This window comes from Lampetra planeri, chromosome 47, assembly GCF_965212315.1.
Source record: "Lampetra planeri chromosome 47, kcLamPlan1.2.h2, whole genome shotgun sequence".
NCBI classification, from domain to species: domain Eukaryota; kingdom Metazoa; phylum Chordata; class Hyperoartia; order Petromyzontiformes; family Petromyzontidae; genus Lampetra; species Lampetra planeri.
In genome coordinates, this window is record NC_136153.1 from 6,910,296 (window position 1) to 6,922,945 (window position 12,650).

Here is a 12,650-nt window from a genome sequence, read left to right on the forward strand (position 1 = left end):
AAATAAATAGATAAATAGATCAAGTAAATAAGCAAAAATTACAGAAGTACACCAATTCCAAGACTTGGGCAAGGCAGCAAAATAACAGCAAAAAGAGTCCCAAGATACAACACAGTCCCCGAATAAAAATTGCACATTAAAATCTAACTATCGATATATGGGTAAGGACGACGGTTTACAAATCACATTCACCAATGCAGAAGTATCTGGGTACTACCGTGTGCCGGGTCGCACAATGACCACATGCCGGGAGCTTGTTTATGAACTCAAGCGGTTAGTCCACCGCATTCGCAACCTACCAACCCAAGTTCAATTACCGGCCGTGGCGAACAACAGTGTGGTGAAGTATGGTCACACGAACCCCATGACTGACATGCCATATAAGGAGGCTTTTTTCCCAGAGTGGATTGACAAAGGCTGGTATATCACGATTATTAATTAAGGAAAAAATTAAGGTGTCGAAATGTCTCGATTTCTATATTTGTACGCTGCTCCTAACACATCTGATCCATTTTTACGTGAATCGTCTCCTGGCTCAACACTCACAGCTTAAGGCATCGCACGTCAGGTGTGACCGCACTGTTGCATTAATGTCACGTGATCTGTTTACAGAGTGATTGCCACTGACTAAATAAACTGCTCATCGGCCGTCACAAAATGTTTTGTTTAACTATTCATTAACCGCGGACCGTGCGCGGCCTTCCTTTTCTAGGAAAGAAAAATAAATGTTAATAAGTTGAAGAAAAACACTCACCATTCTATGCCAATTATATAAATACAACACGTGTGGTATTATTCAAGAGAACTAAAAAAAACATAAATATACGTGCATTTTTATTCATATTGTATAAGTGAGATGGGTTTGTTTTTATTGTTTCGAATTAAGCAAGCCAGCTGTCATCTGCCAAGCAGAGCCCAAACTCTCAGGAAAATTTGCAAAGACCAAGCCGGAATTATCATCTCACCAACACCGACTCCGTTCCATGCTTAAACGCAATCCACGCTCGAGCTTTTTTGGCATGCGCTGTGGCTGCAAGAGCTGCAGAACGGTAGGTAGGCAATTAAAATAAACACACTGCCAAATTTACAAAAACACGCTCCATGAAATGAAACTAAATCAATCTCGTAGCCACATGGAGCTCCCAAATTTCTGCGCAATTTGACGAGAGGGTCTCCCGCTGCGCTTTGACACCTGCCCAACGTCTTGCCGCTGTGGTCGCGTGAAAAAAAAAGAGCCGGTCTTGAGAAAAACAAGAAATGTAATTCTCTCTCTCTCTGGGACAGAAACTAAAAAGCACAGGGCAGGAGAGAGAGAGGACAGCGGACAAGAGAAGATGGATCGTAGTGAATACAGGCCCGGCATACCAAGTGGCATTCTGATCACCAAAAGCTCTTTCGAATTATTGCTATTCACCAGACATTAAAGGTCAGGAAAGTCTGCAACGGGCATCGTGAATAAATGGAGAGCCAATGTGCGCGTCGCTGTTTATTCCATAACGGAAGGGGAAGAAAATGGATTAGCGGGGCCGTATAATGAGCGCCTTAATGCGTTAATTAAAAAGCAAGGTTGAATGGAAAACATTTCCTATTGTCGGCGCGGTGGGAAGCGGTGGGAAACTGATCGAGGTAGCCAAACGGAAGAGGGGCTCCGACGCGCCGCAGTACACGCCGAGGTCGTCGGTTTTTCGTCATTCTTCAAGAGAGAAACGCTCCCTGCGATTCCCGCAACGCCGCACTCCGGAGGTTTAACTCACACGGGCAATTCATCAGGCCTCGTGATCTATGGCACTATTAGTAACCCGTTGTCGACAAACTGTCCCAGTTAAGCCTTAAAATATCTAAAGCAGACAGGGCCGGGTCCTGGGGATTGTAAAAGCAGGGAGAGGATGGGAGAATTTCGAGCAAGGAGCAGGAGGGGGGGGTGTTTGATAATCGCTGCGTCCCAGGGTCATCAAACAGTGGGGCAGGTTTGAGGACACGATTGGTGGTTAGTACAACGAGGATTTTCACAGAGTGTGTGAAAGGATTGGGGCCAGCACACAGGCAGTGGCCTCTATCGCCCCGAGGGCAATGATGCTGAGGTGGAGGCCGTTTGGACCATGAAGCACCACCTGTAACCAAACTTCCTCCTAGTAAATGCAGGTGCCTCTCCTCAACACCCACATAGACCCCTTAAAAGAAAAAAAATTTTGGTCGAGATTCTCATATCAGAAGGGCATAGGAAGATTTAAGAGTTTAAATGCGGTCGTCGCATTTGAACAAAGCACCAGTCATAGTTAACCCTGGATAGTGCTTGAATGGAAGACCCCGGTTGGCTACGTATGGTGCGAAAGAAGTTCAACATAAACTCAACAATTTTTTTTCTTTTACCAGGTAAGGGCCCACTGAACCACGTAGCTATTTTTCAGAAGAGACCTGGCTATCACAAATGATAGCTCAACGAATTGGCTTATCATGTGGACATTCATAGCAACCAAAAACTCTAAACGCACATTTCTAAACGTGGAGGGAAAAACCGAGGACCTGGAAAAAAATCCACGAGACCATGCGGAGAACACGCAAAACTCCGAATATAGAGCAGGCGTCAGGGTCGAATCCACGACCTCCTATATACCAGGCAAGGTAGTTAACATACATACATACACACATACATCCATCAATATCAGCTGACAATTGTGCCCCTCGTTTGGCACTGCGAGTTCCAGGGGGTCGAGCGATGCGGTTACGCTGACCCGTGCCTGGCCCCCGCCACAGATAAGGCAGTGCCAGACGCCTGTCCTGGGCCTTGACAGCGGTTTATTCGCAGTTAACGAAGCCTCGGAAATTACAAACAGTGGACTGGGCTGAAAGCATTCGGCCAAGATGGCCATTCCCGGCTCACGTTCCCAGCGCGGTTTAAAATCTTGGCTATTATGTAAAACAATGCGTGTCACGTGACCCCCACCCCGCACCTATCCCCTATTTATCATGGGCCAATTATTATAATCAGTTTGGCTGTGCGTGTAGCCTTGTGCCTCAGCACAGGGTGTCCTTGCACCTGAAGGGGTATAAAGGAAGAGGCTGTTTTTCATTGTTTGCTGTCATTTGGTTCACGCTGAATACATTGAATATGTTGATCTGGACGATGTGCTGAGGCAGCCTGCTCTAACGAACGTCATCGCAGGGTATCTAATGTGAATATGCTTAACCAGGTCAGCTTGCTTTGGTAATGTTGACCTACGGGATTAACTGGGCACCTCCGGTGACGAGATGTTAACCACCTCGCCTGGTATGCAGGAGGTCGTAGGTTCGATCGGGACCCTGATATCTGTATATTTGGAGTTTGCATGTTCTACCCGTGGTAGCATGCGGTTTTTTATTCGGGTCCACGTGATAAGCCACTTGGTTGAGCTACCATTTGTAGCCAGGTCGCTTCTGAATAAGAGCGACACAGCTGAGTCGGCCTTACCTGGTAAATACAAATCTTAGTTTAGTTTAACTGGTGAATTCAGCTTCTGGTGAATTCAGGTTTCAAAGTGCCAAACCCTTGCAACTGTCCAGCTTGTTTGACAGTGTGTATTGTGCTGAGCTGTCTAGATGTGAGTGTCTGTGTGTGTCTTTGCCTTTGTGACACAGTGGTTAAACCACAGCGCTAAAAACCCATCGATTTGAATCTGATTCCTGGCCAAGGCTAACTAACATCAGTGGCCAGTGATATGTGAACCACTTCTGGGCATCCTCTATGTTGATTCAGCCTTACATGAGTGGGTGCTGCAGTGTATAAAACATAAGCAATTGGGAAACAAAGGCGGTCAGGCGTGTGTGTTTTAGTAGCCACACTACCCTCTCGTGTGCTGTACTATCCTGAACAGGTGCTCACTAGCAGCACTTTCCCCAACAATCAAAGTGGACAATACCGGACATGGGACCTTTGTCCCTGCGTACACGACTGGCACGATTCGCTATGAAGCCCAAGTTCGATTCGCGACCATGGACAACATCAGTGACGAGTGATATCAGAATCTGCCCCTGGGCCTCGCGGCTTTGGTGAACTCAGTCTCAAATGCGTGTGTCCGCCACATCAGCACTGGGGAGACAAAAAATGGCCAGGCCATGGAGCTGACCCCAATACCTCCTTCGCGAACAGCACTTGCCACGACAGTCTGGAAATAGCAGTACTGGAGGTTCTTTATCTAGGTGTGTGTGTGAGAGAGAGAGAGTGTTTACAAGTCACGCAAAACTGGATCAAGGGAGACCCAACATTACGACATCATTTGGTCAGGCTAACGTAAACAGGCGCAGGCTGTAGCTGGCTGCTAGCGTGCGTGCGGCGATGGGGGGTGGGGGCATATGCGCTTCGCCAAAGGGGCGTAAGGATAAGGGAAAAAACCTGGGAGGCTTTACTCGAGGGATAACCGTGGGGGGGGGGGGGTTGAGAGAAGGGGGGGGGGCTGAACGATGGTGCAGAGCGCTCGGGAGGTTACCGCCGCCGCCGCCGCCGCCGCCGCGTGAGCGAGAGACAACGGAGACGTTGGCAAGGGACGCTGTGCAGAGCGAGCGGCGCAGATCCAGACGCTGATTTCGCGTCGGGGATGAAAGGCCGATGGAAAGCGAAAAGTTGTCCATTTCCTGCGCATTTTCTTGCACTTAACTCTACCTGGACAGATGGTATTAGCATCGTCGTCTGCGGGCAAAAAAAAATTGGCGGTGTTATTTCCTGTGTCCAGAGTCAGAGAGTTCGAGTGTCTGTGTACTTACTGTGTGTGTAGTAAATTATCTCTGAACAAGTTCCACATTTGAGAGATAATAAATAATTGAACATTTAAAAACATATGCTACTTGTAAAATAATGTTTAATGTATTTGCTTACTGTTATATAAACCAGGTGAGAGTGCATGGAGTCACATCCTCGAGGGCACAGATGACAAAATCAGTGCTAAGCTGTTCAAAAACTGAATACTCCAAGTAAAATCATTCATAATACCACAAAACGTCCACTGCAATTAATCATATCACAGGACAGCACCAAAAAAAAACTCATTACTTGCCGCCGTTCATTTTGAGACGTTTCTTTACGCTCGCACACTTTCAGAGTCCTTTAAAATGCAATATTTTAGGTCACCGCTTAAAAAAAAAGTTCTCTAGCAGAAATTCCAGAAGAGGGGGCTTGCTGCCCGCAAAGGGCGGAGGAAGTGCTGTGAGCTTGTCTGCTTATAATAAGAATTAGACTACGTATTATTACGTATGCACCGCACTGTGAGAAGAACCCGGGTTTAAGACCAACCTCCCGTAGACAGGCATATGAGCATGCGGTTAAGTCAATCTACTGCTGGATGAGGATTTTTACCATTCCGGTGTTAATCAGCATGGTTGGCTACGTACGGTGCGAAAGAAGTTCAACGTAGGTACGTACGTACAACTTTAGCTCCACAATAATCAGCTAGCTCCACTTAAATTTCGATCTAAAGCTTTCGTGACTGCAGGGATTCATCTTCTTGGTTCTTTCGGTAAAGTCACGTAGAAGGAAAATAATAAAAATAAAACATAATAAAATAATTCTCACGACGTTTCGGCCACAACGCAAGCAGCCGTCTTCAGGTGGAGAACAGGTCAGACTCTTCAGACTCTTCAGACTCTGCCTTCTCGACAGACCTGTTCTCCACCTGAAGACGGCTGCTTTCGTTGTGGCCGAAACGTCGTGAGAATTATTTTATTATGTTTTATTTTTATTATTTTATTATTTTCCTTCTACGTGACTTTACCGAAAGAACCAAGAAGATTAGCTCCACTTATTACTGTGCTTCGTGTGCAACCCATTCAGTTCCAGTTTTGGTTCTTAATTAAGACATACTTTAAGTTATCCTTGCGGTTATAGCATTTTTGTCAGTGAACCAATAGTTATTGCAGTTCTCCCGAAGAGAGTGGAGCAATATAAGAATAGGTTTTACCCTTTCTGGCAATAAAACAGTTGTGTTAAGATGTTAAAACACCAAACTGAAACATTTTGCAAGGAATCATGTCTGCATTAATACTGGGAGGAACCACCTGGTTCCACCAGCCTACAGGGGATTATTGTGTCCGTCCGTCGTGCATCCAAAAATGGGAGGGGTGGGGCTGGGTGGAGAGGGGAGGGTGGGGAGGGGCTGGGTGGGGAGGGGAGGGTGGGGAGGGGCTGGGTGGGGAGGGTGGGGCTGGGTGGGGGGTGGGAGGGGTGGGGCTGGGTGGGGAGGGGCTGGTCACCCCGTGGTGCCCTTATAAAACTCAACGTTTAACCTACTCACGCCGGCTTGTGCCCGCCCTCACAGTCGGCCATATTTGCGGAATACACCACGCCGCCGTTGACCCTGGCCATTGACCGAGCAACCCAACGTTCCTACCAGCTCCCTCCGCAGGAATGTGTTCACATAAACATGTGGTGAACATGCAAACAAAAAACATGCTCTGGTAGTACATGCATTGTCTTTGAAACTGATTGGTCCACAACCAGAGACAGCTTTCTTTAGAGCCTCGTCTCAAACAGTGTTAGACCAGAGGATGCCAAAAGGCGAACAGCACAAAGACAACGCACTATCAGGACATTGAGAAGTCGGGGTGAGCAAGCTCGGGGTGAGCCAGAAAGGGTAAACCCTATTCTTATATTGTGATACTGGCAAGAGAGATCCCATGATAAAGTGGAACAATGTGGATGTCCAGAATAAACGCCTCATTCGAAACCCAAACATCGCACCCCCTGGCTTTGACACATCTCCAAGACACCGGTGTAACCATCAACCGCATCAGAACATCACCAGGCTGATTCGCACATCTCCTTCGTGAATGGAGAATTAAAAGGACACAAGCCACCGTGTGACTGCGGGCATGCAACACAAACTACGGACCATCTAAGTAAACCACTGTGGGTCTACGCTCCTTCGACGGAGGAGGAACAGCAAAAACGACACCAAGTCTCTCCTGAAGCCCTCTCGTCGTCGTGGCTAGCTAACCTTGACATTGGCATCAAGCTCCCAAACATATTGCCAAAACCAAGATGGGATTATCTATACTCTTTGGTTCTTTCGGTAAAGTCACGTAGTTAGTTTCCCAGGAAAGAACCAAAGAGTATGGATTCCTGCAGTCACGAAAGCTTCAAATCCAGATGGGATCATCTGTCGTTCTCCCTCCTGTTAAACGCTTACATTTAATCATAATCAATGTGAGCAGACCAAAGCAAAGGTATTGTCAGAAAGTAAGAGGTGAGTTTTGTGAAAGTGTTATTATGTAATGCGTATTGACACCGTGTGCGACCTAGCGCCGTTAAGCTTGACACCATTCGATAACATTATTCTCTTACATATGTTGAACATTCATTTTCAGTTCCATTCTAGTGCCGCCAACATCATGCCATATATATTCGCTGTGGTTGCTGTTCAGGGAATCTACAAGCGCTAAGTTCTGGCCCTCGGTCGCGATCGTGACCACGGATTGCACCCCATCGCCCCACAACTGTTCACTTGCCACAGCGCAGAGAAAAGAAAACACTGCACAGCGCCAGCAGGCAGGCTCCGATAGAACAAAAATATATAGCATTGCCCATTTTACGGAAAAAACAGGCGAAACTCATCCGTTTGTAAAACAGCCCTTCTAAAATGTGACTTGTTTGTTTATCACGTTAATGCGTCATATACTACCTTAGCTGAATCATACAAATGTAAGACTGCAACAAAAACAACGATGAGTCATGTGTTACTTTGCACATCCGAATCCCGTGTTATTCTTCGTGAAAAATAAACACACGCACATACACAGACACACACCGCGATGCGTTCGGCGTTTTCACGTGTCCACATTCCTGCGTGCATGCGAATAAACGTAAAAATAAAAACTGTCAACAACAAAAAAACCTGTCACGTGTAAACCTCCAACCGTTACGACCCAAAAACAAACGGTCGCCTCAGCGGTATCACCGCACCGTAGCTCCACGTGGTGGGGCAGCCAAAGCGACGGTTTTGATGAAGAGGGGCCCCCGGAGGGATATAGGTAAGAGGGTCATCATCATCACCATTACCACCATCCATGGGCAGATAGCCCGTAGTAGCTGTCCACTGCACTTTTTGGAATTTGTTTCCGGTTTCCTCGGTCTTTGCGCCAATATGCTCACAAGTGGTGGCCACATCTTTCCGGCACCAATCTCTCATCATGTCGTCGTTTAGCCATTCTCTGTTGGGGCTTCCTCTCTTTCTGGTTCATTTCAATTTTTCCCAAACAACAACAACACTTAAAATACTCTTTGGTTCTTTCGGTAAAGTCACAGGGGTATAAAATAAAATAAATTAAATCACGACGTTTCGGGCGCAACACAAGCGTCCGTCATCAGGTGGGACAACCACAGCAAGAAACAATTGCTGACGTGGGCAAAAAGACTGCCGTGACAAGAGGCGAAATAGGTAAGAGAGGGGGGAGGAGCAAAGGAGGAGAGATAGAGAGGGGGGTGTGAGGTAGGGGGAGTGGAGCGCTGCTAGAGGGATGTTCCTGTTGTTGTCCACCCTACGTGTGTCCAAATAGTGCCAGTTTCCTTCTCATCACTGATTGCATCAGGTCTTCTTCACATGCAGCAAAACGTCGGTCATCGTGACCAATATTACGCAGCACAACCCGTAAACTAGATTGGAGGTGTGTGTAGCACAAGTGCGAAGACATATACGCAGCAGAATCGTGTTACGAATGATTGCAAGAAGGGGCCCTTCTCTAGCAATAGTATGAGCGGATGATATTTGCCTCTATATATATATAAATATATATTCCATCCTCATCAGCCGTGGTCAATCCACTGCTGGATGAGGTCTTCCTAAACTGCCAGCACCACATCTCACGATCCTGCGATACAATAATTATGACAATAATAATCCACCTAGCACTTGCAAACATATCTAACAGCTACAAATTAATGGATGAACGAATGAGTGGCGATGAATGAGAGGCAACGAATGAACAAAATGGACAAAATGAACGAACCCAAGGAGGCACTGAGTGGGCTACGGACATGGACATAAGCTCACGCGTCAACCCTGTGGGAAGCCGGGTTCCAGAGACGGTGGCACAGACCCACGGTCCCACGCAGCCCGCCCAAGTTCTCGCTCACAGCGGCACGAGTCTCGGAGCGAGTGTCGGCTTCAATTTCTCCTCCCGCTCTTTGTGTTGCTTTTTTTTTAACTTGACTGGAGTCTAAAACCTGGTGCATTTTCTATGTCGGTAAACTTGTTATTCACAATCTCACAAAATGCACCTAAGTTACTCCTTCTGTTGATTGCTTCCCCTCCCCTCCCCCATCACCCCGCGTTTCTCTTGCGGCCAATGACCAAATCATCAGGAATAATAAATAAAATAGTTTTAGAAAGTGCCTTTTTAAAAAAATACACAAAGCGCTTAACAATTACGCAGCAGTATTGTGGCCACAAGAGAGGTCCGGATAAGAGAGAGATGTGTGGGGGCCGTGACAAACGTGGCGGTTGCGAGGAGGGAGAACTGAAAGGAATGGGGGAAAAAAAAAGATTGGTCTTGCGTCCACGCCCCTCGTTGTATTTCTGAGCTCTCACTTGCACTCACCCACTGTGGTCGTAACGGACGTGACAGGATGCCATCGTGCACGGGTGACCTCCACGCAACGCCAGGTTGTCATCGGCCGCTGTGAGGCTGTACTACGTGGCGGGCAGCAGAGAGCTGCGTGGGAAAATCCATTGCTGAATTGAACTTCACTGCTTCCCACCTTCATAAAACGTGCATTGGCTATTATTGATTTGCTGATTGACCTATTGATTGACTTACCAAACTAAACGACCAATTGCATGACCAAGGAACTGCGTGCAATGCACGTACCGCTCCACAGATGAAATGAAAAGTTTCACAGCCAGTGCTCGGGACAGACAGCTCAGCGCGCAGCGTAGCGGTGTAGCTATCTTTTCACGCAGATGGTGCAACTGCATCGGAGAACATGGGCTGGAGGGGCACAGGTGCTGGGCTACGAAGAGGGAGAAAAGCAGGTGGCGAGAGCTGGAGAGGGGCCCCACTCCCCCCTCCCCCCCCCCCCCGTTTCATTTCTTCCAACAGGACTCAATGCAAAGGTCGCGCCGGTTCAACCTTTCGGCGCAGCGGTTGAAACAACGGCGCAAGTTTCTCAAGTCTCCCCTTGGAAACCTCCGCCCGGCCAGCATCAGCGTGAACGGCTTCACCGCAGTTAGTCGATCAGCAGGTAGCGTTTGGCGCGGTAGAATGTGGGGGTTACTCGCACCTATTCCGAAACCGCCTGACTAGCTGCACAAAGTAGGCCAAATACCCTCAAGATGGGATCTCTCTCGGGCTTACTCGAGTTGAGGCACCATCTGCCAGCACTGGCGTGGACCCACACCAATCAACCAACAGCCCTGGCACAAGTGGCTCTTTAAACACGAGAAACCACGACAATAACGACTCGCATTTTGCATCGCACAACAAAACGCCCCGGAGAACGTGGCTTTATTTCTGCCCGGGGGACCCCCACCCCACCCCCGATGAAAGCTGTGTCCCGTGAAACGCGTTCCCATTGAAAGAAGGAGGGGGGGGGGGGAGCGCCATACCGTTTGTCCCAGCAGCAGCGGCGCCCTCAGGAGGTCCCACTCGGCTGCTGAGGGCAGCAGGCAGCGCAGCACAGCAGGCACTGGGTGGGCGGTGGGCAGGCCCGACGTCAGCGCGACGTCGACCAGCGAGCAGACGGCGGCACCCAGCACGTCCAGGCTGGGGGACAAAGCTCTTTTGTCACAGATGTTCAGTAGGGCACGGAGTCAGAAATTAGTTTGTTATTTTACCAGGTAAAGCCCACTGAGCTATTGGCTTCTTTTTTCAGAAGCGACCTGGACACAAAGAATAGTGCCACCAAGTGGCTTATCACGTGGAAATTTAGAGCAGACAAATAACTCGCAGGCACCGGGGATACTCAGAGAGGCACGTGCAGACGCACGCACAAACGTTCGGAACACAATCACAAAAAAATTGGTTTTGTACCTTGGTAAAAACTGTTCTTTTGATGGTTGGTGTCGCTGAGAGATACACAATATATTTTCAGTAATGTGTTACGTAACAATGATAATGGCCTTTATTTATCCATTACAGCCTCACTCTTGAGCCTCCAGGACTTTTTTTTTTCGGTTGGGCACTAACATTGAGATGTTTGGCTCATTCCATGAAGGAGTGTTTTGCATCTTGGAGGAAACCAGAGTAACCGCAGCAGATGACACATATGAGAGAGGACAACACTCAAAGCGCCGCACAAGTGGATTCAAGGATTTACTTTCTGTACCGCCATCTCCAGGCCACCTGGTGGGCGCCGTGCATTTGGGACTTTCACAAATAAAGAAATAAATAAATCTGCCCCATCCACCCTCGCCTAGAAGGCGCTGAATACAGGCATTCACCACTACGCTTGGCTCTGACATGCATCTGCAATTACAGTAACCGTTCACTCGGTGGAGAGAACCTGAAATGTCCAAAATTGGAGAGATTCTGGATGACAGGGAGGAGCCGTGGCACACACACACACAATGGTTCCGACCATTTATCGATTTAAATTTCTATTTAAAGCTTTCGTGACTGCAGGGATTCATCTTCTTGGTTCTTTCGGTAAAGTTACGTAGAAGGGAAATAATAAAATAATAACAATAAAACATAATGAAATAATTCTCACGACGTTTCGGCCACAACGCAAGCAGCCGTCCTCAGGTGAAGAACAGGTCTGTCGGAAAGACAGCGTCTGAATGAAACAACACCAGGCTTGGAGCGTATATTTAAGCTGGGTTGGAAGGGGGGAAGGGCGCCTTGACAAAATAATTTGCATATCAAGAGGAATTTAGCATATTTATGGGAAATGCAGATATGCGATTAGTACTACTTGTGAAATGCGTAGGAGGTTTGGCGGGGAGTTTTATTTTTATTATTTTATTATTTCCATTCTACGTGTCTTTACCGAAAGAACCAAGAAGATGAATCCCTGCAGTCACGAAAGCTTTAAATCGATATTTTTATTTTGCCAGGTAAGGCCCACTGAACTATACAGCTCTTTTTTCAGAAGCGACCTGGCCATAAATGAGAGCTCAACAAAGTGGCTGATCATGTGGAAATGTATAAAAGCCAAATAACCTAAACGCATGTTTCTAAATGTGGAAGGAGGAACAGGAGGACCCGGAAAAAAATCCACGAAACCACAGGGAGAACAATACAAATTACAAATATACACCAGGCGTCAGAGTAGGGATCGAACCCTCGACCTCCTGCATACCAGGAGAGGCAGTTAACATCTTGCCACCGTGGCGCCCCATTTGATTGTCATACTCAAAATAGAGTTTGACAACCTAAAGTAGGACTATTACTTGCAAAAATGAAATATTTATCAATGAAACCACAAATAATATTTTTTGTTTTTTCATATATCACATTTTGTAAAACAAATTATTATTTAAAGCCTTTGTCAGTGCATCAGCAGAAAGCATCCCCACCCCACACCCGTTGTGGGTCAAGGGGGTTGGTTGACTACACTTCACCACATTGCTCAGTCAGAGCACAGGGCCCAGCACTGGTTCATCGTGCAATATGCTAACCAGAGCACCCAGCAACCCAACGCTACCCGCGGTTTTAGAATTATGTTTTGTTAAAAAGACTCATAAATC

General features: G+C 47.3%; 1 protein-coding gene across 2 annotated transcripts in view; it reads right to left on the reverse strand.

Annotated features, from left to right (window-relative positions):
• LTN1 (listerin E3 ubiquitin protein ligase 1) overlaps positions 1 to 12,650 on the reverse strand; it is a 172,767-nt gene that overhangs the window by 25,712 nt on the left and 134,405 nt on the right. For both annotated transcript variants that reach the window (XM_078615544.1, XM_078615545.1), the window contains exon 17: positions 10,569 to 10,725. In XM_078615544.1, the coding sequence (XP_078471670.1) occupies positions 10,569 to 10,725 (157 nt within the window). The remainder of the gene's footprint in view (positions 1 to 10,568; positions 10,726 to 12,650) is intronic.